Source organism: Nilaparvata lugens, chromosome 7 (genome assembly GCF_014356525.2).
Source record: "Nilaparvata lugens isolate BPH chromosome 7, ASM1435652v1, whole genome shotgun sequence".
In the NCBI taxonomy this organism is placed as follows: Eukaryota; Metazoa; Arthropoda; class Insecta; order Hemiptera; family Delphacidae; genus Nilaparvata; species Nilaparvata lugens.
This window is the reverse complement of record NC_052510.1, coordinates 44355284-44381979: the sequence shown is the minus strand read 5'-3', so window position 1 is coordinate 44381979 and position 26696 is coordinate 44355284. Positions and strand designations below refer to the sequence as shown.

General features: G+C 35.2%; 1 protein-coding gene across 1 annotated transcript in view; it reads right to left on the bottom strand.

The window, feature by feature from the left end:
• Positions 1-4837: 4837 nt before the first annotated feature.
• LOC111048041 (homeobox protein B-H1) overlaps positions 4838-26696 on the bottom strand; it is a 43972-nt gene continuing 22113 nt past the window's right edge. Inside the window, exons 2-3 of the mRNA XM_039432846.1 lie at positions 21583-21793; positions 4838-7954 (exon numbers count right to left, since the gene is read on the bottom strand). Of these exons, the coding sequence (XP_039288780.1) occupies positions 7546-7954; positions 21583-21793 (620 nt within the window). The 3' untranslated portion in view covers positions 4838-7545. The remainder of the gene's footprint in view (positions 7955-21582; positions 21794-26696) is intronic.

The following is a 26696-nucleotide window of genomic DNA, read 5'->3' as shown; positions in this document are numbered from 1 at the left end:
TCATATTACAATGCTATTATTCCAAATAATTTGCATTACTAGTTTTGTTCAAACCGTTGTTCGAATTGCTGTGTTCCAGTGTTATTACTTTATGTAGTTTAGTAGTCCGATTTCTACTGTAGTGTAGTAGCATCAACATTTCAGGTAGTTTTAAATACACCGACTGTTGTAAAGTATTAGTTATACCGATTGCAACTAAGTATAGCCAGTCTATTGTCATGACCTACTAGAAAGTACAATACACACCACTTTTAAAATTTTTGATAAAAGTACAGGTGAAAAAAAAGTAACCTTTACTATCTACTTAGCCTATACTATATTTATAGCCTTTCACTGAACTTAAATAATTTCACTTAATAATTTCGTCAGTAGTTATTCTAAAGCCACCCTCCCCACAAGAATTTAATTTCAAGGACGCGGTCTTGGGGGAACCCCCCCTGCTGAAATTGATCTTTTGATACAATATTGGTCAGAATTGTTTCAAAAACTTAATTCAATAATCAAAAAACAGAGCACACTAATATTCAACATAAGTCAACTTCTAATATTATCCAAGTTGGACCACCAGCACATAGAGTGTGGATGAAATTAATATTGAATTGAAATGTTGTCTGAGTTGAGGTAGAAAACAATAATATTATTGACTCCTTTGCAATCATTAAGAATACTGATCAGGTTCATTTCTTGACTTACAGAATACACTTATCCACGAAATCTTGTCGCTCTTAAATTTACCATGACAAATACTGATGGAATTAAATAGAGAATGCATTTATTCAAATGCTAATTAATATATAATTATTATTTAACGAAAATCCCAAATAAATGCTGCAAATCACCCAGAAGACCTCTGCCACTGCAGACATTGACAACATGGTCGAAGCCACATCAGGGTCATTGACAACAGGGTCAATGTCTTCAGTAGCAGAGGTCTTCTGGGTGATTTGCCGCATTTATTTGGGATTTTCGTTAAATAATAATTATATATTAATTAGCATTTGAATAAATGCATTCTCTATTTAATTCCATCTGTAACTGGTTGGCCACTGTGGCTTCGTATAAAATGAGCACTGCTATCCAGAGATTGTCAGTTTGGTGTAAGGGTAAGCATTCCTGACTGGCAATTGGGAGGTACCGGGTTCGATTCCCGGGCTGGCAACTAATTTTTGGATAGTCCATCTAGCTGTTAACCCTGTTGTCAATGTCTGCAATAGCAGAGGTCTTCTGGGTGATTTGTAGCATTTATTTGGGATTTTCGTTAAATAATTATTATATGACAAATACTCATGACTCTCAAAGCCACAGATTTATGTGAGAATCTAAGTTATCTAGAGACTGTAAATAGATCTAATATACTGTATTTGAATATATAAACCTTGATAAGCATAATTCGTATTTGCAATGGGAAAAATTCAAGAGAGTTATTGCAATGTTATACAATATCGCCTTCAAGTTGAGAGTTTAGTTCCTTAATTGAACAGGTCTCACTCGTGAATGATATACAGAGTGGGTGAAAAGTCCGAGAACGGCTTAATATCTCACACACAAAGGTAATTTGACGGTGGGTGTGATTGGGGATCCTACTCAATTTGAAAATACTACTTCACTATGGCTTTGAAAATCTGGTCCGCCCTTCTTAGATCCGCCATATAGGATGCAACTTTATGTTTTTAAAAAAGGAAGGTGGTCATGCAATACATGATTTTGATACGGAATTTCAAGAACAAAAAGAATGACGCAAACCGCATATCGATATCTCAAACAGTTTCGGAGATATTCACATTATTAATCAATACTATTCAAAGCAGAAAAGAGATAAAAAAGTCCGAGAACGGCTTAACATATCATACACAAAAGTAATTTGACGGTGGGTGTGATTGGGGATCCTACTCAAATTAAAAATACTACTTTTGTATGACTTTAAAAATCTGGTCTGCCATATTGGATGCAACTTCATTTTTTTAAATAGGAAGGTGGTCATGCGATTCATGATTTCCATACGAAATTTTATGGAAAAATTAATGGTGAGAGCCGCACATCTATATCTCAAACCGTTTAAAAGATATTCATATTATTAATCAATACCATGCAAATCTGGATAGAAATACATAAGTGGTATTGATTAATAATATGAATATCTTCTAAACGGTTTGAGATATCGATGTGCGGTTTTCAACATTAATTTTGTCTTGAAATTCCGTATTGAATTCATGAATCGTATGACAACCTTCCTATTTAAAAAAAATAGAGTTGCATTCAATATGGCGGATCCAAGATGACGAACCAGATTTTTGAAGTCATATTAAAGTAGTATTTTTAATTTGAGTAGGATCCCCAATCACTCCCACCGTTGAATTACTTTTGTGTATGATATATTAAGCCGTTCTCGGACTTTTTTCTCTCTTTTCTGCTTTGAATAGTATTGATTAATGATGTGAATATCTCCGAAACGGTTTGAGATATCGATATGCGGTCTGCGCCATTCTTCTTTTATTGAAATTCCGTATCGAAATCATGTATCGCATGACCACCTTCCCATAAAAAAAAAGTTTCATTCAATAAGGCGGATCCAAGATGGCGGACCAGATTTTTAAAGTCATAGTAAAGTAGTATTTTCAAATTGAGTAGGATCCCCAATCACACCCACCGTCAAATTACCTCTGTGTATGTGTATGAGATATTAAGTCGTTCTCGGACTTTTCACCCATCCTGTATGTTTTTCTTCAACCAAACCTCATTTCCAAAAACAATCTTCTGTTGTGAAACTATATCATGAAAGGTGTGAAACACTATTTCGGTGTTTCTATAATATGTGAGATTTGAATAGCAATCGAGTAATCTTACAATGAGCACTTGATTGTGAGTTCAGTTGAAAATTAGAATTTGATGTAAGTGAGCTCTCTATTGTACGCGGCTCCATTTGAACATTCAAGAGTCTGATACTTGAACCGAAATCGGTTCTTCAAAGAGTGCTCGAGCATAACAAAATGCTCACTCGATTCTAATAATGACAGTGACGTCACACTTTTCGAGAATAATGGTAACTTCCGGTTCCGTTTACTGGTTGAGGGTGGTGGGAGGGGAGAGGGATAAGAGGGAACCACATTTGTAGAAGAATAGGGCAGGAAGCGGGATAGCTGTTTTCCTAGACAAATTGTTCGTAAAAGCCACAATTAAATTAAACCATGGTAGCTCTTTTATACAGAAAATTATTGTGGATGACAGGGGGAAAACAGGGAGAGTAGAATACAACAGTTGGTTGCACTTATTGTTTGGTTTCCTTTGTGGTGCAAAAACTGGTGCATTTTTCATGGGGAGGATGTTTCACACCTGTGATAACCACACACAGATATTGAATATCACAAATTTTTAGGCAAGTATTGAAAAATTGGATTCATTTCATCCAGAGTGCACTTGGTTGGAAGCTAATAATATTCATGACAAAATTAGCACTTCAGCGGACAGGTACGAATATCAAGTTCAGACTAATTAGAAAAAGTCAAAACTGTACTATGAATAGTCACTGCAGGACATGCGATTTTATACCCCCCTCCCCCCAATCTGACGACCACCCTGAGACGTGACGACATCGAGTTTCATATACACTAAAGACCACCTAACAATAATCCGTCTTGTCTCTTGTCTCATCTATCCTCTTTCAATGTAAGCCAGCGACTGGACAATAGGGTATATGCATCAAAATAGTTTTGATCAAATAAGTTAATAATGATTCCATTCCACATCCTACGTAAGATTTTATGTCCTTCCCATACTGTGGAGCAACGATGCAGTAGCTTGAGAATCGATATCAGTTAGTCTGGCCACTATCGTACATTTTACATGTCCAATACCTTTATACACAGTCGAAAACCTGAAGGAAGTTTTTGTGTCTTCAACGTAGGTCTACAGTAGTTTGATGTTAGATTTTTGTAACTAGGTACTTCTTTTCGTTGTTCAATAAGGCTATGCAATGCTGAAAAAACTAATGGTGAAGTTTTTCCATTTGTATATACTATCAAGCTATAATAATGGGAAAAATGTTTCTCGAGAAAACATTTTTTTTCGATCATTACTTCTTGAGATATAAACACCTAAAGTTTTAATTATTGGGACAGATCAATATTCTAATAAGTAATGATCAGAAAAAAAATTCTCCCGAGAAAGTTTTTTCATTTTTATAGCTTGATAGTATATACAAATCGGAAAACTTTGAAAAATATCGTTGAATCTTCGTTTCTAAGTCATATTAATATGAATAAGAGTAGATCTGTGTGTATTGTTTCTTGAGAACGTTCTTAGTCAAGCAATTTTCTTGTTGTAAAGCAACTAATAGCAAGAAAAATATAAGAGTCTTGAATACAATACAAACAACTTAACTGGTTCTGATTGTTACTCCAGAGAGTCGTCAACTGTGCCAAGAACTTGACTGATCAAGTCAACTTGACTGACTTCACTAAGAACGTTTTGAAGAATCTGTTCTGAATAATCAGCTATTATAGAGTTTGTCAAGAACTATTTAAACTTTATTGACAGTATAGTCTATCCCAGTCTCCATTCTCAATGTTCACTATATTAAGATTGATGTTTTCAATGTTTCAATACTACGACTTTCACCATCGATTCATACTATAGTATTGATAAAGGCTTGAATGATGAAATTTCCTTTGCGGAGCATATCTTCAATAATATCTTAGCGATTAGCTCCACTACAGCTCTCAACACTTCAGCTTCCAATGTTAGAAGATAAAAGTAAAATTCTTTCCTTCTATAATTTCAATTCTTAGGCTTCCGGTACATGAAATAAATATCAGGAGTTGAGGAAATAAAGCCATCATGGTTGATTGTATCATTAATTTATTCTCATTAATTTCATTAACAACTTTTCAATAATGTATATTATTACATTTATACTATTACGATAATCAATATTTTATTTACAAAGCTCTATGAAGTTATTTTCATTCACAGCTACGTTTTTCATTTTTGAACAGGTAATTATCTTAAGATCTACCACTTTGTAAGACAAATAAATACATTTTTGTTTTCAGCAGCAAACTTAATAAATAAATGTCCACTTTCAATCATTCATTCCATTAAGCATAGTATTTTATTAACAATTTTATTGAAAAGCTTATCAGTTTCTATAGAAAAACTTCATTTAGATACTTGGGTTTGTTTCATAGCTGTGGTTTAAAAGCTGAAAAGTACAAAGTTAGTAGGTAGTAAGATCTGAGGGCTGTCACAGTTCTGTTATACAATACTGTTACACACTATTATTTTACTATAACAATAAATTCGAGGTAATAATCGAGGAATATAAAATCGATCTATCTACATATATTACATATTCATACACATAATAAGACGATGCCAAGTATTGCAGAAGTGTTTAGGGAAATTCCTCGATGTCTTCATAACCGTGTGTTACTCACAGACTTATGGCTCCTACATTTCCATGTAATAGGTTTGATCATTGCAATTTCTTTAAAAAAGTATTATTTCTGATTTTTGGATTTGGTTCCACAAACTTCGAGAGTGAGTTGTGTATCATGTTTTAATTGAACTTTCATTTTTTAACCGATTGAATAGAAGTGACTAATTTCCTCCTTGTACAATAGAAAAGTGTAGTGAATGCGAAAGTAGTTATTAGTAGTAGTTATTGCACGTTTCAATAGATATAATGTAAACATTCTTGGTAGATCCTAAGTTTCGATCATTATAGTCGAATTCAAAGTCCCTAAAACATTGCATGTTTATGATGATTCCAATAATATATTTAAATCATTTACAAACCCTATTTATTAGACAGCTCCTACAACTCTAGGCATCATTTTAGTTCAATTAACATACAAATCTAATAATACTGTACATTTCATTAATCTAACAAGGAATGTTTTAGTATCGAACTGGTATTCTGATGAAAGAAAATATAACTGAATCATTTTCAACATGAGAACGGTGTAGAATAGTTTATAATATCTGATACCTGATATACTTGTGACTTGAGGATGATGATTCTAATATACTAACTTCAAGGACATTTTATAATGAATGTCAACTAAAAAAGCAACTGGAAAAAGTAATATTAATGGAAGACCATTTGAAATTTAAATTAATTTTCAAGTAAGCTCTTGACTATGGAATGTCTTGTACAGGACTCAATTGAAGTGATTCGAACTCTAAAACGAGAGTTCTCGTATGAGAATTCATTTAAATAACAAAGAAATTATTACTTTTCCAACTTTTTTCTGATTTCAAGAGTAAATGATGGCACTAATACTATATAGTTGGGGAGTATCCCCTAAGTGTGAAAAGTTACTGAACTTGGTCAATAAGGAATAGCGTAAATCATTTAATAAAATACATGAATGGCATCTTCATAATAGTTTTGTTTTGAATAATTTTTCTGATCAGTACTACTATAAAGGAGATTCATTGCAGTTATACTGAACATGTTCAAATTTTTAAGTTAGAAAAAGGATAATCAACTCGATCAGAAACAATGTTGGGGCTGCAGATACAATGCTTCGATGAATTTTTCAACTTTACTTTGAATTCCTTTTTACTTTGAATTTTTATTCAGCTAAGTTGTGAAAATATTTAATTCGAACAGGATGATTAGTCTCCAAAAGTTTCTGATAAAAGCTAGCTTAGCCTAATGTTTACAATAAATACAATTTGAAAAGTCTTTTTAGAGACGAGATATGCAATTATCTGGTCTTTGAATCTCTTTTCTGACTTCTGACAAGCAGGATCAATTCCATGATTCTTCAAAGGAATTTCATACAATTCCAGTTTTTGGAGAACCAGATTAACCGTTCTATCGTGAAGAATCTGAAATCATTTGTATTGATATGCTATCTGACTGACTCAAAGAGAATGAGATGTTTTTCGCACTATGAGGTTTCCCAAGCGCCAATACAATAGACACACATTTTGAACATCGACTATAAATAAAAACAAAACTTGCATGATGAGTTCTGATTGCTAAATAGTTCTCAACTCATGAATCCCGACGATTTATTTGATTTAATAGTCTCCACATTACATTCGAATACGGTACTTCAAAAAGCGGATTATCTCATCATGAATAGTCTTTTAACGATCTAAATCAGACATAATGAAAATTACGGAGATTTTTAACTTCCAGTACCACAGTTTTTTGCCAGAAAGCATTCGAAAACGGTTTCAATAACCATACTTGATTTACTTCCGACGATGTTAGCCTATATAGCGGAAAAAGGATACTACCGTTAGACGAATTTGTACGTAACTTGTGTAGTAAATGCTTTTTGTCAAGAGAGTATTGTATTGAAACACGATTTCAGAGATATAAAGTTTACTATTTTCTCATATTTCAGAGTCAATTATTGCAGAATACGATTTGATCGATGATACAGAGTTCACTTTACACAAAATACAACTGAAACATCGGATTCAACGATGATTTCAAATTATTTGGAGTCCTTTCTCTAAGAATTGCATTTATATATGACGATTTTCCGCTGAAGATCACTAGTTTCAGTCTTTTCACGAAGAATGAATTCACACCTTCTGTCGTTTAGACGCTGATATCGGCGAGTCGGGTGAATCGTCTTCAACATCGACAGAGTCGACGGAGGGAGGCCGTGAGTCGGGGGTGGGAGTGCGGGGCGGCGGCGGGTGATGGTAGTAGGGGGCGGCGCTAGCCGGAGGCGGCGGCAGGTGAGACGGCCCCGCCACTCCGGGATAAAGCCGATAGGCGAGGGGCTTTTGCAGTGTGTTGACAGCTGCAGCTGCGGCGGCGGCAGCTTGACGATAGTAGATGTCGGCTGCAGCGGGGGCCGTCGATGCCCCCGGGTACGGCCAGCAGCCGTATGGACTGCCAACGCCGTACAGCCTCTGGAAGGCTGCATAGTTGCCCGCCTCAGCCAGTAGTTCTAGGCCAACCGCTGTTTGTCGTTTCCATTTCGTCCTAAAACAACGGAAAATAACAATTCAGACCAGTCTATCAAATAAAAATAAATAAATTATCTATATATAATTATCTATAAATAACTATCATCCATAGTGAAGTAGGTCAATTTCCACACAGAAAACACTAAACATAATTATAGAGGAGACATTATAAGAAATTTTTATTGTAACTAACTATTGTATGTAATTGTAAACAATCTAATATTTTCTGTAATTGATGTGGTTTCTATAATTTCTGTGATCAATCTAACATTTTCTGTCATCCATGAAGTAGTTTTAGTTTTTATGGGAAAGAAAAATGTGTTGATCCTCCATAAAACGATACCGACCAAAAAACTTTTTTCAAATTTTAGGAGTTCTACATCCACGACGAAGAGTGTTGAACTTCCAACAACTGACTGTGAGTGAAAACTGACTATAATTTTGATAAGCCAGAATGAGATTTGAATTTTTTAATTGTTCCAAAATTTTGTTTTTGGATTTTATGCGGATATCTCATTATATATTTTCATTCTAATTACATTTTGTTCTACACAATAGGACATGAAAAACTTATTCGGATAACTTTTTTCGAGTTCGAAATGAAAAGTCATAGCTTTCTTAGTATCAATGTATTAGTATCATAGTTTTCTCAGTATAATATTTTTACAAATAATAGTTTTTGCTTTCTTCCGCAATTGAAATGCTTGTTCCATGATTAACATTATTTTTGCACGTAAAATCTTATTATTTGTTCTCAACACTAGGCCTACTACCAGAGACAAATAAATATCAAGAACATCAAAGAATATAGAAGTATTCCGGGAAGTGTTTTTCAATCAACCTTCAAAATGAAATGACAACAAATTCAGCCCATAGACAACTGTCCCAAAAACCTCAAATTCGTCAGCTCAATCTTAGCCTGTTTAAGCGAATGAAACGAATTCTCTTTTATCCAGTCAGATACTGATCAACACTTGTTCTAATTCAACAAAGAAACATTATCAGGTGAGTATTGTAAAGTGAAACAGCCAGCCTACCGCTGTAATTGATGTTAGAGAAAGCTCCTAATTACTTCTAAATTCGCAGCATTCATTGTGCTACATTGATTGATTAATTGATCAACACAAACACAGTAGCTGTGCTGAAAAAAGGAAGTAATGAACAACACCTTTCCGTCATCCATCAATTGAAGGATGGAACTGTAGCGAGCAACTGCGTTTTTCTTGAACAATTAGCGGTATTGATTCCGTGACAAATTCGGGATGGAATTTTCATCTAGCAAAAACCAACTGATCTATCAGAGTACCGTTAGAAAATTTTGTCTGGTCTGTCACAAATTACTGTAATGCCTGACTGTAAGGATTAATAGGTTCAGCCCGAGATTCAATCGGGGAAAACCAATACTTGACTAGCAATTACTATTAAAGTGGATTAGACGAAACGTGCTTTATTTCACAGCGCGTTAATACTTTCAAAAGTAATCACTTTGAGCTTTAAACAAGTTGAGAAACTAAAGCAGTGATACAACGTTACAAGTGTTCAAAATTGGAATTCTAATGGAAATAGGAAATTCAATTTTTAAGAAAACTTTTTAAATTTCCCACTCAAACAGAGTCAATGTCAATTATCGTGAGTTGTCAGTTGATTGTTTTGGTGCGTTTGCATTGAATAAGGAAGGCAATGTATATTGAAGTTTGGCATGTTTCAAGGCATTAGGAAACCGACTGTCGCAGATAGAAATGAGGAACACAATAACTCACATCAACATCTCTTTAAGATGAAAAAGTAAGATCTTATTGTCCCTCGTAATGCGGTACTCATCACAAGAACTCATGAAATTGAAACTTTACTGTGGCTACTTTGGTGTTGGTTTTTTCATTTGAGTTAATTTTCTTGACAGCATAAATGACCAGCATCTAGGAAGATTTCCAGTAAATAGTTAGTCAGTCACGGATTCCAGCATTAATGCAGAAAGACATCACAAAGATGACAGTTGTATGATGGGAAGTAAATGATTTTTACCGTTTCGTAAAATTTCCAAATCCTATTCCATGGAACCTGATTGCACTAACATACTTTTGCTGAAATTGTTTTCAGAACTTTGATTTACTGTTCATATTCTAATAAATCGAACTTATTATATATAAATACTTATTATAAATCGAACTTATATTGAAATCTCATTTATTACAAGTTCCAACTTTTCACTTTGCTATATCCAGTCACCCACTGTATAGGTGAGCAGAGTTATTTATTGTGGAAGAGAAACTAGTCGTAATGCGAACGTAAATTGAATGTGATATATTGAGCATATGATAAATGTTATATCAACAGAGAATACTTTGATAAAAAGTAATATTCCTGGAAAAACTGAAGAGTTTCATTATGATGTGATTCTCGACGTTTTTAATGCGGAGAGAGATGGTATTCACATTCTAAACGGTCGTAATCGTAATTCACACACAACTTTCAGTCTGTTGACATCAATATATTACTATGTCGCTTAGGCCAATGATGTTGCATCTTTCTGAAGAATCCTTCACAGCCACTTGGCTAGCTGAAAGACCCTCTTAAGGGCTTCTCAATAAGAGCCCTCATGCATGAAATTCGAGTTGTGGTAAAAGGATACAACCGAAGAAAAGAATAATAAAACCATCCCTCTCCACAAATCCTGCGATCATCTTAATTAGAATAATAAAATTACAGATGCAATCGAGTGTGATGCAATAAATCAGGGCACACTTCTTTCTTTACTTATTCTTCTTCTTCGTTCCTTTTTCCGTTTCTTATTATTCGAAGTAGAAAACCGACCTGAGGTGTGTCTATGCATTAAGAAGGTTGCCACCATTCAGATTGACTTTTCGTCTGGAATAAAATGGCACAGTAATGCTGTTGGGATAGTTTGATTTTGTCGTTTCCAGTTATCTATCAATCAACACGCTGTGGGTGAGAGCTTCATTCATCAAAGCAGAAAGGAGAAAAATAAATGTAATGATGGAACATAGTGTTTTTTCAAACCATTATCAATCGACATATATTTGAATCTCAGATCGATAAACTTTTGAAGCTATTCAGATTTGTATCTCATTTGATGGGTGAATTTGTATTTCATCAGTTTTACATGAACCAGTACAATTAGTTGTGAATAATATTGTATCCACAATTGAAGGCGATATTTACTTGATTGATATTCTAGCACAATAACCAAAATAATATCCTAATCAGCTGGTGCGTGAATTATCTACCGACTCACAAAAAAGGAGATTCCATCAACTTGATCCATGATTTTTCTTTTGTAGAAGAAATACCTTTGTAGATTTATAAGAAACTTAAACGGTTCACTATATTTCACAAACGTGGCCCACGCTACAATAGTATCGTATGGTGGTGGATCTCATTGAAAAATTGTTGGTTTTTAAAACTGATGCAGTAAATTATATTTTTAAAACAACACACTATTGTACAACTGACTTTAAAGCCGTTAGACATGGAACAGTTCGATGACTGGTTGATAAAAGACGTGGATCAACTCGACAAAAACGCAAATAATACATGAGCCGTGTACGGGGAACCATATGGTGGAGTGTTTTTCTTTTCTGTGTCTTTGATCGTCCAACAGTGACGTAGTGTCGTGTGTGTGTGTCTGAGTTGAGTTGAGCAAGGACCCGTGGTTAAATTGTGCAGAACACCAGCCCTAATTGCCGACACTTTTAATTGTTGCATATCATCCATAGTAATTACCCATTTATTAACGAAGGGTCTCGGACTGGACGCTCTAACTTATTCAGAAGGCTCACCTGAAACTTCTTGACTCAGTATTATTACAAAAAGTTCGGACATGCACTCAGTGAGTTTTATTGCATTTGGAGCAAGTTGCATTTTTTCGTAGAAGCTACTATCTTTCACCATAATTCGAACGCTAGAAGTGTCTTCTGACCTGATATTGATCAGCTTTCCATCAGAAACGTTGTCCAAGCTATAACGTTCAGTATTTTTTAAGAACAGTTTCTATTTTTGCTCAAATCATATTAAATTTGAACTGATCAAAAACATGTGATCAACTTTTCTTCTCGTCTTTTATTGCATTTGTAAGTGCATAAACCTCACAAATTAAGTATTAAAAAAAATTTTCTCTGAATCATTCAACCTAATTTACCTCAAATGGAATAATAATTCTTTTCTATTATGAGTCATAGCCTATTTTAGAATGCTCAATTTCACTTGACCTGTACAGGTAACTGAATGCAACTGAGTTCTCAAAGTGCTTCAATTCTATAGTTAAGCTATGAACTCTATGTTCTCAATTTTCAATTTTTGTAATTGGAACTTGTAAGTTGTCTCAGAAATATAATTTCAGGCCTACTTTCAACTCAACTGTATTCTTACTACTAGAAATCTGTAATTGTACTTTGTTTCAAACCTTGACTGTTGGAATTGAAAGTACAAGAATGGAATGCTATTGGACGCATTTAGCGTCAAACGCACGTCAGACGGCTCATCCGAGCAGTTTATTGACTTTGAATCGGCGTGCGCGCGTGTTGCATCGTTCACGTAGCGGGTCTGACTGTCGACTGTCGACACAAATCAACACGAAAAAATCGAATCGACTAAAAACCATCACCAACACCACGTGCAGAAGAAGATTGAGATACCGTAGCAGCAGCATCATCAGAATGAGCATCAATGTGAGCAGTATCAGCCGGAGGCCGTGCCAGCCACAAAGCGACCAATCAGTTTCGGCAAGGTGACTTGCGCATTTCAGAAGAAGCCTCTCCCGCCACAGAAGCAGAAGAACGCTTTTAATTATTATGGTCGTCGGCTGCTGCTGCTGCTGGATACGTGACGATCGCTGTGACGTCAGAATTAGGCGCGAGTTGCTGCAGCTCGCGACACTTCTGCCAAGCGTATAATTGGACGCGTTCTACCCGTCCCCCTCCTACCCTTGTCGTTTACTTTTTTATAGCCAACGTTCACTTGGTCTATCTATTGTACATAGATTTTTATGAACGCCAGCTAAATCAACCATTTTCGTTCTTTCACCAGATTCTTCTTCTTCGTATGCTTCTTCCACTCATCTCCTCTGCTACTTCTGCTTCTGCATTGCTTTTCATCTTTCTATCTCTACATACTACATCTCATTTATATCCTATCCTTTCTCAAATTGCTTCTTGTATTCTCTGGTAGTCCTCTATTCCTTCTTCCTCTTCTCCTTCGCCTTCTTATCTCAACTTCTCTTGCTTGATTATTTCCTTTTTCAATTTTATTCTTCCTTTCTTTTCCTTTCCTGCTCCTGCTACATTCCCTTCTATCTTTCTGATCTCCTTGTTTACCTTCCTCTCATCTATGTTACATTACATCAAACATATCTTCTTCTTTATTTCCCTCTTATTCTTTGATTCTCATTTCTTGTAGCACTTCACTCTCTATATCTCAACCTCTTCCGTACCCTTTCTTATCGGCCTATTCCGATTCGTATATTCCACCTCTATTTGGTTAGAGTAATCCATATCATTCCATCAATTTCAACATTATTTTCTATTCTTATCATCATTTTATCACTATTGCCATCCTCCCTAGTTCCCTAGTATTGTACCTATTACTGTTCAGCTCCTCTCATTTATCACTCTCTGTTTTCTTCATCACAAAGCTTATCATACCCGGAGACAAAAAGACATAACCCTTCCTTTCCTTACCTCATATTATCGTCACCACCACTCTTCTTACGACGACCAACCGATGACTTAAGAAAAATAATCAACACGAAAATCGCCGTGAAATGGACTGAGGTCTTGTCAAGCGGTTTCCTTTGATATTGCTGCATCCTCCTCGAGCTCCGGTCAATTGACAGCACATAGTCATCACTCCATTGTTGCTTCCTCATCAGAAATTCAAGTGTGAAGATGAATCTAATCTCATCATCTACTGTTAATATACTCTAAATGCCTATGCGTTTTCCAATCTGAAATAATAAGTTCCAGTCAAGGCTCCAGGGGCATGTTGCATTCTAGATTTACAAAGTTATTGGATTTTTTCATTGGACACCCAGCTAACATTCAAAATCCACAGTTTGTGTGATATTTCCAAACTCAAATAATAGTAATAACAGTTTGCATGTAGCTTTGCGACAGTGAGCTATATTGTACTAGACTATATTGCTTCGCTGAATGAATTGGAATATCTGGTAACTATTTACAACACGGTGAAATCCCAACAAACATTGTCATACTCATGATACATCCAATACACTCATTCGTACCCTAAAGAAATACCATAATGGAAAATAGATCTGCTATCGAGGACACCCCGATAAAGTGAAAATTTGATTCATCATATCTCCTCTTCATTCATGAGATTATCATTAACAGGAACGTTTTTATTTCATCCCTCCAACTCAAAAAACTGACTTGTGGGAAGTTGCCTTTGTAAATAATAAATTAAGCTAATTTCACACTCAATCTTTTAGCTTTTATAAATTGTTATGACAGTAACTGAGAAGAGGCACTTCAACTCTTTTGAAAATGATACCACTTCAAGCTGGTGAAACTATACGTAATTTCAAATCTGAGTATATCTGGCAGTAGTCATTGAGGATTGAGAATAATTTGTAGAATAGCGCCGTCAACATAGTTGAACTATTCTGAGACAGATTTCAAGTCGGCTGCAAATACCTAAAATAATCCACTCTCTCTTTTTTCATGCTCAACGAAGCAGAAGCTCCTCTCATAACAAATAATGCTTTTTGAATCGCTCTGTGATTTCGCGATTATGCATTAGGCCTACCTGCCTGCTTATTCTTACACTTCTCGCGCGCGTTAGAAACGCAACCGAAATAACTGGAACGTTCAAAGTTGTAACAAGTTACTCAACCTAAGTAACAGCAGAATGAAGGGAATTTTTGACTATAGTTATCATTATCATAATTTTTGTTGTTAATTATCACAATAGTTCATAGCAGGCTGTAATAGAGGCTCTATAGAGTTCAGGCTCTCTCACTAAAAGTTGAGAAATTATGTAAAATATGTGAATATGCTAAGCACGAATAGCTTATTATGAACCACTCCAAAAGTTTGATCACATCACTTTCAAATTATATATCACATCATCATAGAATATGAATACAAATTAATAACAACAATATATAAACTTTTAGTACCCTTTTATTGAAAACTTTAAAATATTTTAACGTTTTTAATAAAAGAGTACTGACAGTTTTTATATTGTTTTTGTGAATTTGAATAGAGTAGCCCATATAAGTGAAGTGATTTTATGAAATATGAATACATTATGAATATAAGCTCTAAGAAGGTGTTTTATCGGAACTATTACAATTTGAAAAGGGGGTGACCGAATAAGACCTCAAAACTCAACTGATTTGCGATAAGAAGGATAAATTCAAGTACTATTGAACAAAAATTCATATTACTTCGATTATTCCCTGGCGAAATCCGTCAGGTGCGGACCGATGTTATTCATAAGTAACAAGAAAGCAGTTGCAATAGTTGGAAAGAAGTTAGAGACCAGCAAAGAGGTGCACCTGGTCATCAAATGCAGTTACAATAATGCGTTGGAGAAGTCTTTTTCGGAAGAGCAGCAGACAAACTACGACACGTCTCGCAGTGTCTCGTTTGAGGAAAAATGAGAAATAAGAGCTAAAAAGATGTCAGTGAACTAGAAGATGATGGCTGGAGGATGTGATGGGATGGGATGGCCTTCGAATGTTGGCTGCGGTAATGATGACATGAGAGGCTCTTGTCAAATCACTTCAGGCGTACACCAACCTATTCTTCCGCACATCACATCCACTTAAACTTTTCTTTCAACAACAAATGGTTTTTCCTCCTAACCAGGAGACATTTACCAAGCATTGTCTCCTACTCCTGAAGTGGAATTCATGTTCAGCTTTCGAATCTATTACATTCTGAATAACTTATAAAAATTACGGAAATAGTTTTCATGAATATTTAGGGAACCTCTCAACAATAAAATGTTTTTCCTCCCAACCAGGAGACATTTATTCACCAATCATTGTTTTCTACTCCTGTGGTAAAATATGTACAGAGAATCTATTACACTCGGAATAACTTTATATCAAGATTTTGGGAATAGATTTCGTGAATATCTAGGGACTCTCCAACAATAACTGAAATATTAAACTTGTGGTAATCTGTAAGGATTTGAAGAATCCTATTTATTGTATGAAGTGTCTAGCAAGGAAATAAGCAATTTAGGAAAGTAGTTGCCCAACATTTTTAGGTTATGTTAATGGGATGGATTTTCATAGTATTAGATTTGTGAATCACTTTGGGGAAACTGAGGTTGCAAATAATTAATTTTGGTGCAAAATCTGTTCAATCATCTCTTGAAATCTGTCATTTGGAAACGTTTTAATGCGATGCATCTAATTTTGGGGTGAATGTTTAATAAAGCCCTATTGTTCTTTGCATCCGTATGCTAGATGCCTTCCTGTTTCACTGAGTAACGATGGGGTGAATATAATTACACAATCCCCTTCACCATCATTATGATGGGATAATGAAAGTATACAACTCAGTAGCTCTAGTTCGAGTGGATTGAAACACTGTGTTGTATAACTTTTATTATTATTGGCCTCATGTTTTCGTCTTGTCGAGTCTCTTTCCCTATCTATTACTCCAACAAGAAATCTGAAATCACTCATTTATTCAAAGAAAGCGAGTCAATTTCGACATTTTATGATGATTATTGCACCATTCACTCGACACGCTATATCAATGTCCTCTTCCTCGAAAATAGTGAAACGTTGAAGTTTTGTAGAACACTCCACGAAAACTGAAACTCTTCAGTTTCTTTTTGATTTCTTTCAGATTAAGCTGAATATTCCCAGCAATAATGGTTATAAACGAGAGCTTTTATCTCTTCAGTTTCTTTTTGATTTCTTTCAGATTAAGCTGAATATTCCCAGCAATAATGGTTATAAACGAGAGCTTTTATCTCGTTATCACGGATTTTTCTGTTCAATAGAGTTTTCATTAATCCTGAATGTTATGTGTGAAGTATGAATAGTAGTAGCCACTTTAAGGTAGCTGAGATTTAACTTTGTTTTTTATGAGTTTACATTTTATAATAGGCTTTATTATCAATGTCGATGATACCAAAAGAAGTGATATGCATAATTTTCACAGTAATTCTCTCCAATTCTCTCTAAAATATATATCAAGCTATTCATCAGAACAGATATTGAAATCAATACTTTGAAGAACATTCCCAATGACAGATTTACTATGTTACACCTGAATTTCAAATACAGTATCTGATATACAACCAACATATGCATTATTATTTTATTTCAAACAGTTTTAATAAATATTTTACTAATGATTCTATTAGGAAACTACTGACAGAATTTATTTCTTGTAACCTACTAGAGAAAGACATCTATTCAACAGCCTAACCTTGGCCAATCTCATGACGAATTACCATAATATCCTTTATTCAACAACAATTATTATAAACAAACATCTTGTAATATCCCCTAAACACGATATCTCACCATCCGGCGTTTTACTCGAAATTATTAGCGAAATGCTCTATTTACAAAACAGAATAGAATACTCTTCCCCATATAACGCGTGTAAAATTTGCCTTAAATCTGTTTGCTAAATCGTATCTGTGCTGTCAGACTCAGTTAGTTCAAGATTGGTCTGATACATGGATTGCGTGCGGAAAGAACGTAACAAAGCGAAAGGGTGATAAAGAAGAGGATGGGAAAAGGAAGAAGGGAGAAGGTTGGGGATGGAATGACAGGAAATAAATGCAAATTGGCCTCTCTTCAATCGCTAAGTAAGTGCTGTACTTTTGGGGGTGTACGCGTTTACGTTGTCTTTTCGTTCTTAACTGCTTCAAAAACGATGAACATTTTTCCGTTGATAAGCTACTCTAATAAGTGGTTCAGGCTGGTCGAGAAAGAAATTGAGATGTTTGTTTCATAGAAAACCTGTAATTTACTAGGGTTACTGACATGCTTTAATTTTGTACATGAATCTTTCATCTTGTATTTTTTTAATGGATCGATTTTTATTTAGAGAGATCCATTTTACATGAGCTAGGCTACTATCAAGAGCCAACGTTCATTCTGCAATCAATATCAATTACCTCAATGTTACCTGAATTCTAGTATTTCACATAGGATGGATCTGTTATATTCCATGCTTTACCTTGTTTCATCTGGTCTATCAAAATAATAAATGAATTTAGAAAAATTTCAATCGATTCGAATTGATTCCCTCAAGCCTAAAAAATGTAATTTCCCATAAATCGTCTCCGAACACTATGAGTAATATATTCTTCAAAATCAATGAGACTACAGTGATCCATAAAATATATATTCTTATAAAAAATATTGGTTTGTCACTCTCCATCTTTTTTATTAATTTGTGTTTCTCTACTCTGGGGGTTTTCTTAAAAAACTATCGTAAAAAAGCATCCACTCTCAATTTGATTCGAACTAGTCTATTCATTCTTCAAACAACCGATAGAAGGAAGCTCTATGTGACTAGACGAACCTTAATAATGAGAAACAAAGTGGCCACATTTATTGTGCGGTATCGTGCATGAAACGGTAGCGTTGAATGTTAAATGCAAATTTTATGTCTTAACTAATTCTGATCGCGGCTCGAGTGTTCTACAGCTATTACGCCTAATTTATAGCGGATAATTAGGACTAGACTAGAAGTGGTTTGAGGCTGCTTGTATTGACGGTTGAAGGTTGTGAAGGGTGGGGGGGATGATGGGGTGGAACTCTGACTCCACACTTCCCTTCCCTTATGAACTCGCGCGCCGGCTGACTCAATCTGCATAAAAAGCTAATGATTTTACTCGATTGGAGAATTGATCTGGATTGTGAGAGATTTATAGATAGATCTGCATTGAAAATATAGCACCGCAACTACAGCGTGGGAGAATTTAAAATTATATCTTATATTAATGTTCAGATATTGCGGAATGTGTGACGCATAATTAAGTCATTCAACAAGAATTAATACAGTGCGTTATTACGGAAAACCTGTCTTAGGTAATATATTATTACTTTCGTGCTTTGAAGAAATATGCTCATAACTCAGTATTATATCTACTTAATCAACTTCTATCTATACATTTCTACTTCTATGTTAATGAAACTTCTAAGTTCAAAATAGCGATATGTTCTAATTAACTTTTTGAATATTCTGGAACGTATACCAAATTATGTCATCCAACAACATATAAAATGCAAAGCAAATATACAATCAAATAGCTTGGCTGGTTGGCCCAGTGCCAATTTTAAGATGAGGTACAGTTAATAATATTGTGATCCGAATTCATAGATATATGAGTTCAACAATGAAGAAATCGATGCTTGTTTGAATAAAAATTTATTGAACTATAAGTAACTAACTAATCATCTATTTCTCTATCCATAGCGCTCCACACGTGAGTACTAGTTTTTAATAGCTAAAATTCAAAAATTAGACTGTAGTGTCGTCAAAAATATTTCAAAACTAATTATAAGTAACTAATGAGTATAATTCAGTTCAAGTCAAGGTTGGCTTACTGGAATCTTAAATGAAGCTAATTAGACAATCTGAAGCATCCTAACATAGTCACGTTGTTTTCCTTGCGGATGATTGTCGAAAAAAGGAGACCCACATGTAAAGAAGTTTTGAAAAGTTGACAGAACAAAATTCCCCATCTTGGTAATGTGGTTATAATTGCTTTATTTTTTCATCGTGCCAACTAATACGTAAGCTTCAACGAATGCTAACTAATATTATGTTAACTCGAGCCGCAGTGAGCAGCGAAATCAATTATCCAGAATAGAAGAAACTTAATATAAGCTCATGACATGTGGTGTCGACAAGCTCGGTCAATAAACAGGTTATCGTTTATAGTACCTATTATGGAAACAAATTGAAAAATAATGGAATAACCGGATTCGATTGCATTTATTGGATCTAATGACAAATGCCAATCCAATTAGAGTTTTGATTCGAATGATATTTAATTCGTGATTGAGTGTGGCGGATTAGGCCGCATTTAATTGAGGTTGCTGATACGGATCAAATCTTCTGATTGATTTCTAGCAGCTCATTCCAACTTCCATCAACGCCCGCTCTTCCATTTCCTCTCTCTTCATTCATTCTACATACTTATTCTTTTTCTTTCTCCATTTGACATTAATTTCGCAGCTTTTTGACTGTCGACCATTCCATAGATCTTGGGTCAATCTTTTTCTACCTCCTTTCTGGATATATCTGAATGGCTTTTGTATGTTTTCTATACAAATGTAGAAAAACAATGAGTCAATAAGGAAAGGAACTTTTTTCACGTTTTAGTGGAAGAACTATAAGTTTATTCAGTCATTTAAATGTTCTATTACAAACAGCCATCATATACCCGAGTCCTTCATTATAATATGGTTCTTTAGCTAAGTAATTTAGTACTTGGTTTAGTACTTAGTACAAGATCAGAACATGGTTGAAAAATGTGACTCATTATTTATCATTTTGGAATACTCTATTCAGAAGTTAATTCCAAAAAATTAGAGAGAGGAAAGCCTTAAAGATACGATAATAACTTAAACCGACTCATAATGACTTTTTGAATTGAATTGAAAAAATCGTTATTCATAAAACATGTAAAAAATACATATGAATAGTGAATAGAATTGAATAGAAACTTGTTCAATGTGTTTTGGAAGTATTTTACAAGAACACAGAATGTGATATATGAATTATTTGATGCAATGGATGAGTCATTTCCAGTGTTTACGCATACATAAAAGCATACCCATCTACCTTTCACCCACCCGCCGGTGATTTTACACATTTTATCCATGTTAGCCCTGGGCAACGCAAATAAAATGAATGAAAGCAGTCATCCAAAAATCACACCACATTTGTAGCAGTCTATTGACCCACCCCTAATCTCTTCGACTCATCATTCCAGTGCCTGGCTTTAGCTATAGTAGAATTCACTTCAAATAGTCAGAATCTCTCACATATAACATTAATGCTATCCATTGAATCCATGCTGACAGCATGCAGTGAGTTTCACTATGGCAAATCCAATAATTCATTCCCTATCCGCATAGAACTACTAATGTGACCCCTAACTGCCTTGGGCTATCTTAAGCATTGTTCAGGACAATTCTTCTAATATGAGCTTATATTCTTGCTGAACAACCAGACTGGAAAGCACATCTGACAGATTTCAGAAAATGAACAGCTGTAATCGAGGGAAATGTGTCACACCTCAATAGCAATAGCAATGGCAAGTACATAATAATGGAAGGTGAAACGAAGGATATAATAATTGAAAATGGCGGATAAATTTCACTTGAAAAATATAAATTTGAAACGAGAATTTGGATATCTATTACATGAACTTTGTTGAGAAGGAGATAATTCTTAGGAATATTTATTCACCTTTGTGCCATCAAATGTACAATTAATTTGGATAACTTTTAATTATTCTTTCTCCTCGATCACTACTTATAGTATACTCCTCGATCGATACTTCGGCCATAGCAGACCGGTCAAAGAAAGGTCATGCGAAAACTTAATTTTCTAGTACACCTTATCACAGTATCTTTCCTATCATTAGTGTGATTCAGATTGTTATGCTCACCTCCTGTTCTGGTACCAGGTCTTGACTTGAGTATCGCTGAGTGATAATTTGGCGGCTAGTTCCATTCTGTCCTGGACGCTGAGGTACTTTTGTCGTTCGAAGCTCTTCTCGAGGGTCTGTAGTTGGTGGTCTGTGAACGCCGTTCTCGCTTTTCTCTGCTTTTTACTAAGACTATGACTTGAACTCCTCCCACTCTCGTCTTCTTTGTGACCTAGAAAACAAGAATTGGAGATAACATTTGAATTTTCATTGACCGATCGAAGTAAGGTCTAAAATAATTCAAGTTGACGGTTTTGCATTTCTCATTATGTTTATATGTTTGAATGTTCATATGTTTATATGTTCCGCATCTACGGCGAAACGCGGCAATAATTTCCATGAAACTTAACAGGTATGTTCTTAACTTGCGCGTCGACGTATATACAAGGTTTTTTGAAATTTTGCATTTTAAGGATAATACAAAAGGAAAAGGAGTCTCCTTCGAACGCCAATATTACCGTGCAAATCAGACTATAGAATTATTCATCATAAATTAGCTGTCGAGTGGATTATCAATTGGATCACTCTGATGGAGGCTGTGGTTTTTAACTACGCGATTTTTTCAACTGTTCACAGAACTACCAGTATACTAGGAATTTGTCTTTTATCATCATAATATACACCTCATGACTCTGCAGAGAAATTTTATGCTGAGTGAGCATGAATTACTCGATTGAATAGAACTAGCTGGAATAAAATAATTAACGAATAGAAAGAAACTCATTGTATGGTGATAATTTATAGAAATACAAATATGAAAATAAAAAACGCTCAGAACTGATTATTATCAACTACACTAATAATAAAGTATAATCAAGTTGAACTTTGTTATGTGGAATAAGCTAGGTAAATAATCTCATCTTCAACATCCAATGTCGTCCCAATACTAATTACTGCTAATATCACAGGTTCACAGCATGCATCTATTTGAATTTTTATTCTATCACTCAAGGTTGAGATGATTGTTTTGTAATAGTTGAAGCTCTCTAATATCCCGAAATATCGCTTGACCTGAGGAAGCTTCGGGTGATGCTCTCGAGTACAAGCTTCAATTTTCCACTTGAAACTCAGCACAAGCATTTGCGAAGAGCTCTTCGGAGCCCCTGAGGGATTAGAACGTGACCAGTGCACTTTCGGTTGGTTTGAGCGATCCACAGTTAACTCGTTTATAAATGTCTTTGCTTGGAAGTTTTGCCAAAGAGACCTTAAGTGAGATCGACATGAACGGTTACAGAGTTTATCCATGTAGGAGTGTGTGAGAGAGAAGGTGAACGAATTTAAAAGGGGCTGGGAGAAAGAAGGGATCAGGAGAAAATCAGGAAGAGGGAGTGAGACGAGGAATTGAGAAGAGAAGTAAAAAGAGAGAAAAGAAGAAAGTGAAGGGTTAAGAGTAAGGAAGATTAAGACGGAAAATAGGAAAAGAGGAGAAACAAGGACCACGACAACAATGACATACAGCCACGAAAAAAGATAAAAGAGAGAGAAAGATGAAAATATGAGAAAATGGAATTTAGAAAAGGAAATCAAATAAGAAAACATTTATGAGATGAAGGGGAACATTAAAACAAGGGAAAGAGACAAAGAAGGAATGTAGAACATCAAATGAAAGAGGAGAACAAGTAAAATGGAGGAGAACTAGGATTGAAGAGAGAGAAAGAATGGAGGTAAAAGGCCACCGCAGTAATAGCGTTCCCTAGGGATGAGTGAAGTATCTATCTGCTTCACAACAGTCTGCACCTTTTACCCAAGTTTCAAATAGATCTGGCAATCGGGGAGTATCAGCTTTGTAGAGTTCAACCAGGACTGACTGACTTAGCTCACTCACTCACTCACTCTCACCCATTCTCAATCCTTTCCCTTCCTCTCACTCTGTATATATTTATTCCCTTGCCCCGCTGCCGAACCATCGTAAACTAGTGAAAAGCCTTTAAATTTCGTTTTCGATGGAACCCGGAGTTCTGCCGCCGGCACTCAAAGGTCCCAGGGGGCACGACCCTTATCCACCCCCCAGCTCCCCCTACATAGCATTGTGCCCCCGACTGCAAAATCCTCTTCACCCGAAATCTCCCAACTGGATTTTGAAACTGATCCAAGATCCGCACTAACTACCACGTCTTCATCCTACTTGTCTGGATTTCTCCCACGTATTAGCTGGACTATTTTTCAACTTTCAGCCACAATTTGTACCTAATAAGAACATTATCTAGTCTCACCTTGCATTGTTTGCTGAAGAATAGAGAATTAGGCCATATAAACTATTTTATCATCAACTAATTTGAAAGATTATCAATTCATGGAAATTATAGTATACGATAGATAGTATAGCATGGAAAATCACTAGTATACCCTATTTATTCATTATATCTCATATGGAACTAATGATCTTATTGCTTTCGAAATTAAATTATGATAAAAGGTACAAGTGATTTTCTTTATTCTAACATTTGAGTAATAACCCTATTAGAACACTGAATATTACAATGGGAAGCTATCATAATAAACTCTAAAACTAACAAAGCAGACTAGAAAGAACTCTCAAAATCGAAAACGATAGAATAGTTTATTCCGCAGCTATGATAAACGATCAAAATGCTGATAACACGTGCAATGCCTCATTTCAGCTGTATTTGTAACTTTGGGCCTCATTCCACCTTCCAATACTGGCACAGAAAACGTTTTAACAACCAATTTATTTCTCTCCAAAAACCAATTTCACGCTCAAAATCACTCTATTACCCCTTCACAGCCACTCTGAGTTGGAAAACGTTCATACAGATAAGGCGATGGTGAGGTACCTGCCTCATTCAAACTGAGGGTGAAAGAAGCGTGAACATATTGTATTGAATGCATATCGAGCGAGAAATGGATAAATAAATTCGCTCATATTTCATTCTTTGTAAAAGATTGACTGGAAAATCCAACCTAAATGCCTCATTCAGTTTGCTTCTATATTCTATACAAATAAATCACGCTCTAAATGCTGCTTTCAGTTGTTGATGAGTCCTTGTACTTGTGGGTTACTAGCATCAACATATCAACCGTCAACCCAATATTCAAACTAGAACTCATTTTTCTTGGGACAAATTAAAAAATTGATAAATTTGTTAAACTGGATTGGAAAAACTATTTTTTAATTGGATTTTTCACGAATTTCATTCAAACGTGAACTATTGAGTTCATCTTTAGTACTTTGAAGAATAACATTCGTTAACTAGGAGTTCTAAATAATCGCTTGAAAAACTGTGCTGGTCTGGAAATATTGTGGGAGCATTCCGATCTCACTCCCATCTGACAAACTGCAGTCAGATTCTCACCATTTCACCAGTATTTTTCAACAAAAATGCTCTTTCAAAAAAGTCCCTCGTTACAAATGTTCAAAGCAACTGAGCATTGGGTGATGCGGACAGGGTGTAGGGAAGCCCTGTTGTCTGACCGATCAGAAAGGGGATGTTTCGGGTGCTGCGTGTGTGCGTGCGTGTATTTGTTGAGATAATTGGCGCAGACGCAAAGCTGGTATTTAGCACTGGCCAATAGGGGTGAGCGAGCGCGAATTCGGGAACAGAAAACAACACGGGTCCAGGAAAGAATCGGGATTAATTCACTGATTTTTCCACGGGAGTCATTTTTTCTACGTAGCACATTTCCAGTGAAATATTGGAGATCTGCTGCGAGATATAAACTGTATAATAATGTAGAATGAATTTGGATTATGCGAATATGACGTTTTTGATAATAAGTTAGAAAAAATTGATGAGAAGGAACAAGATTGATTGAATATTGGTGACGTGTAGAATAAGTTTTCAAATTGTGTAACAGGTTCACTTCACCCAAACAATGTAGCTACAACCTTCCAATGCAATTTGATAACCAGTCTGACTAAAGCCTGAGATCATTGTGGAAGGAATTCATTATTCGTTATCCGATCTTAGTCAAAGTGTTTGTAGCTTAATCTTCGTGGTCTTTCGTGAAATGATGCTGCGGTAAGAATAATCGAAACTTGAAAAACCACAAACGACAAAAATCAACGTAACGTATCACCAAACACAATCTTTTCCAGCTCTTTTCCTCACCTTGCCAATATTTATCTGAAATATTCGATACCCTCTAATTCCTCTCACAAATATCTAAATTGTTCTTGTTTTTTTTCATGTGAGATTGAATTTCAAAAATTAGACCACAACATTTTAAAACATTTCACTATTTTTTACAGAGATAAATTACAAAAATAATAGAAACGTTCAATAAATTGATGTGTTATTAATGTATATGAGTAAACGAAATTCTTCTTTAATTAATTTCATGGAGTTTGTATTTTCTAGATTATTAATGGATGTGGTTTTGAAAACAGAAAAAGTTGAAAAAGAAAATAGAATCAAGAAAGTATCAAAAGATAAATACAGTTATTCAATAATCAGGGGTGGAATTGATTGATTGGGGGTTTTCTGCAGCATGTCATCATTTTTCCGGTTTGCTCTCGAAGAGTTTAATAGAGTGATCGATAAGAACATATTATTTTTGATCTAATAACTCATGAGAAAATTGATTAAATTTTTTTTATAAAAACAGCTCTTTATTATTCCTGTAGAGTATCTGTGAAGAAACGTGAGAAATTGAATCATGTAAACAAGATAAAGTAGATTATTTCTTTCAGAATAATTTGAAATTCACCACCCTATTGTGAGTTTCATGGATTATCTACACCTTGATTCTTCTCTCTACACTTCATTGTTTCATGAAGACACTACAAATCGTTACCAGACTGTAAAATCAGTACCAACCACAAGCCCCCTAAAAAACTTGACGTGAATTATGCAGTTCACCGACTTTCGAGACGAACGCTGATCAGATTACGTTTTATAGGTGTATTAAGTGTTGATGAGGTAACTCTCTCACTTACAAACTGCCTGACAATATCATGGGTAGTTGGGGAGGATTTTTGATTCCAATGAGCAAGATGGGATGTGGTGACTAATTGCTGAGTTACATATTTCTGAGTGGGGTTTCTGTTTTTTGCCTGAACTGTTGAAGCATTGTACACTTGTTACCAAAATAATGTCCGGGAGGACTTAATTTTG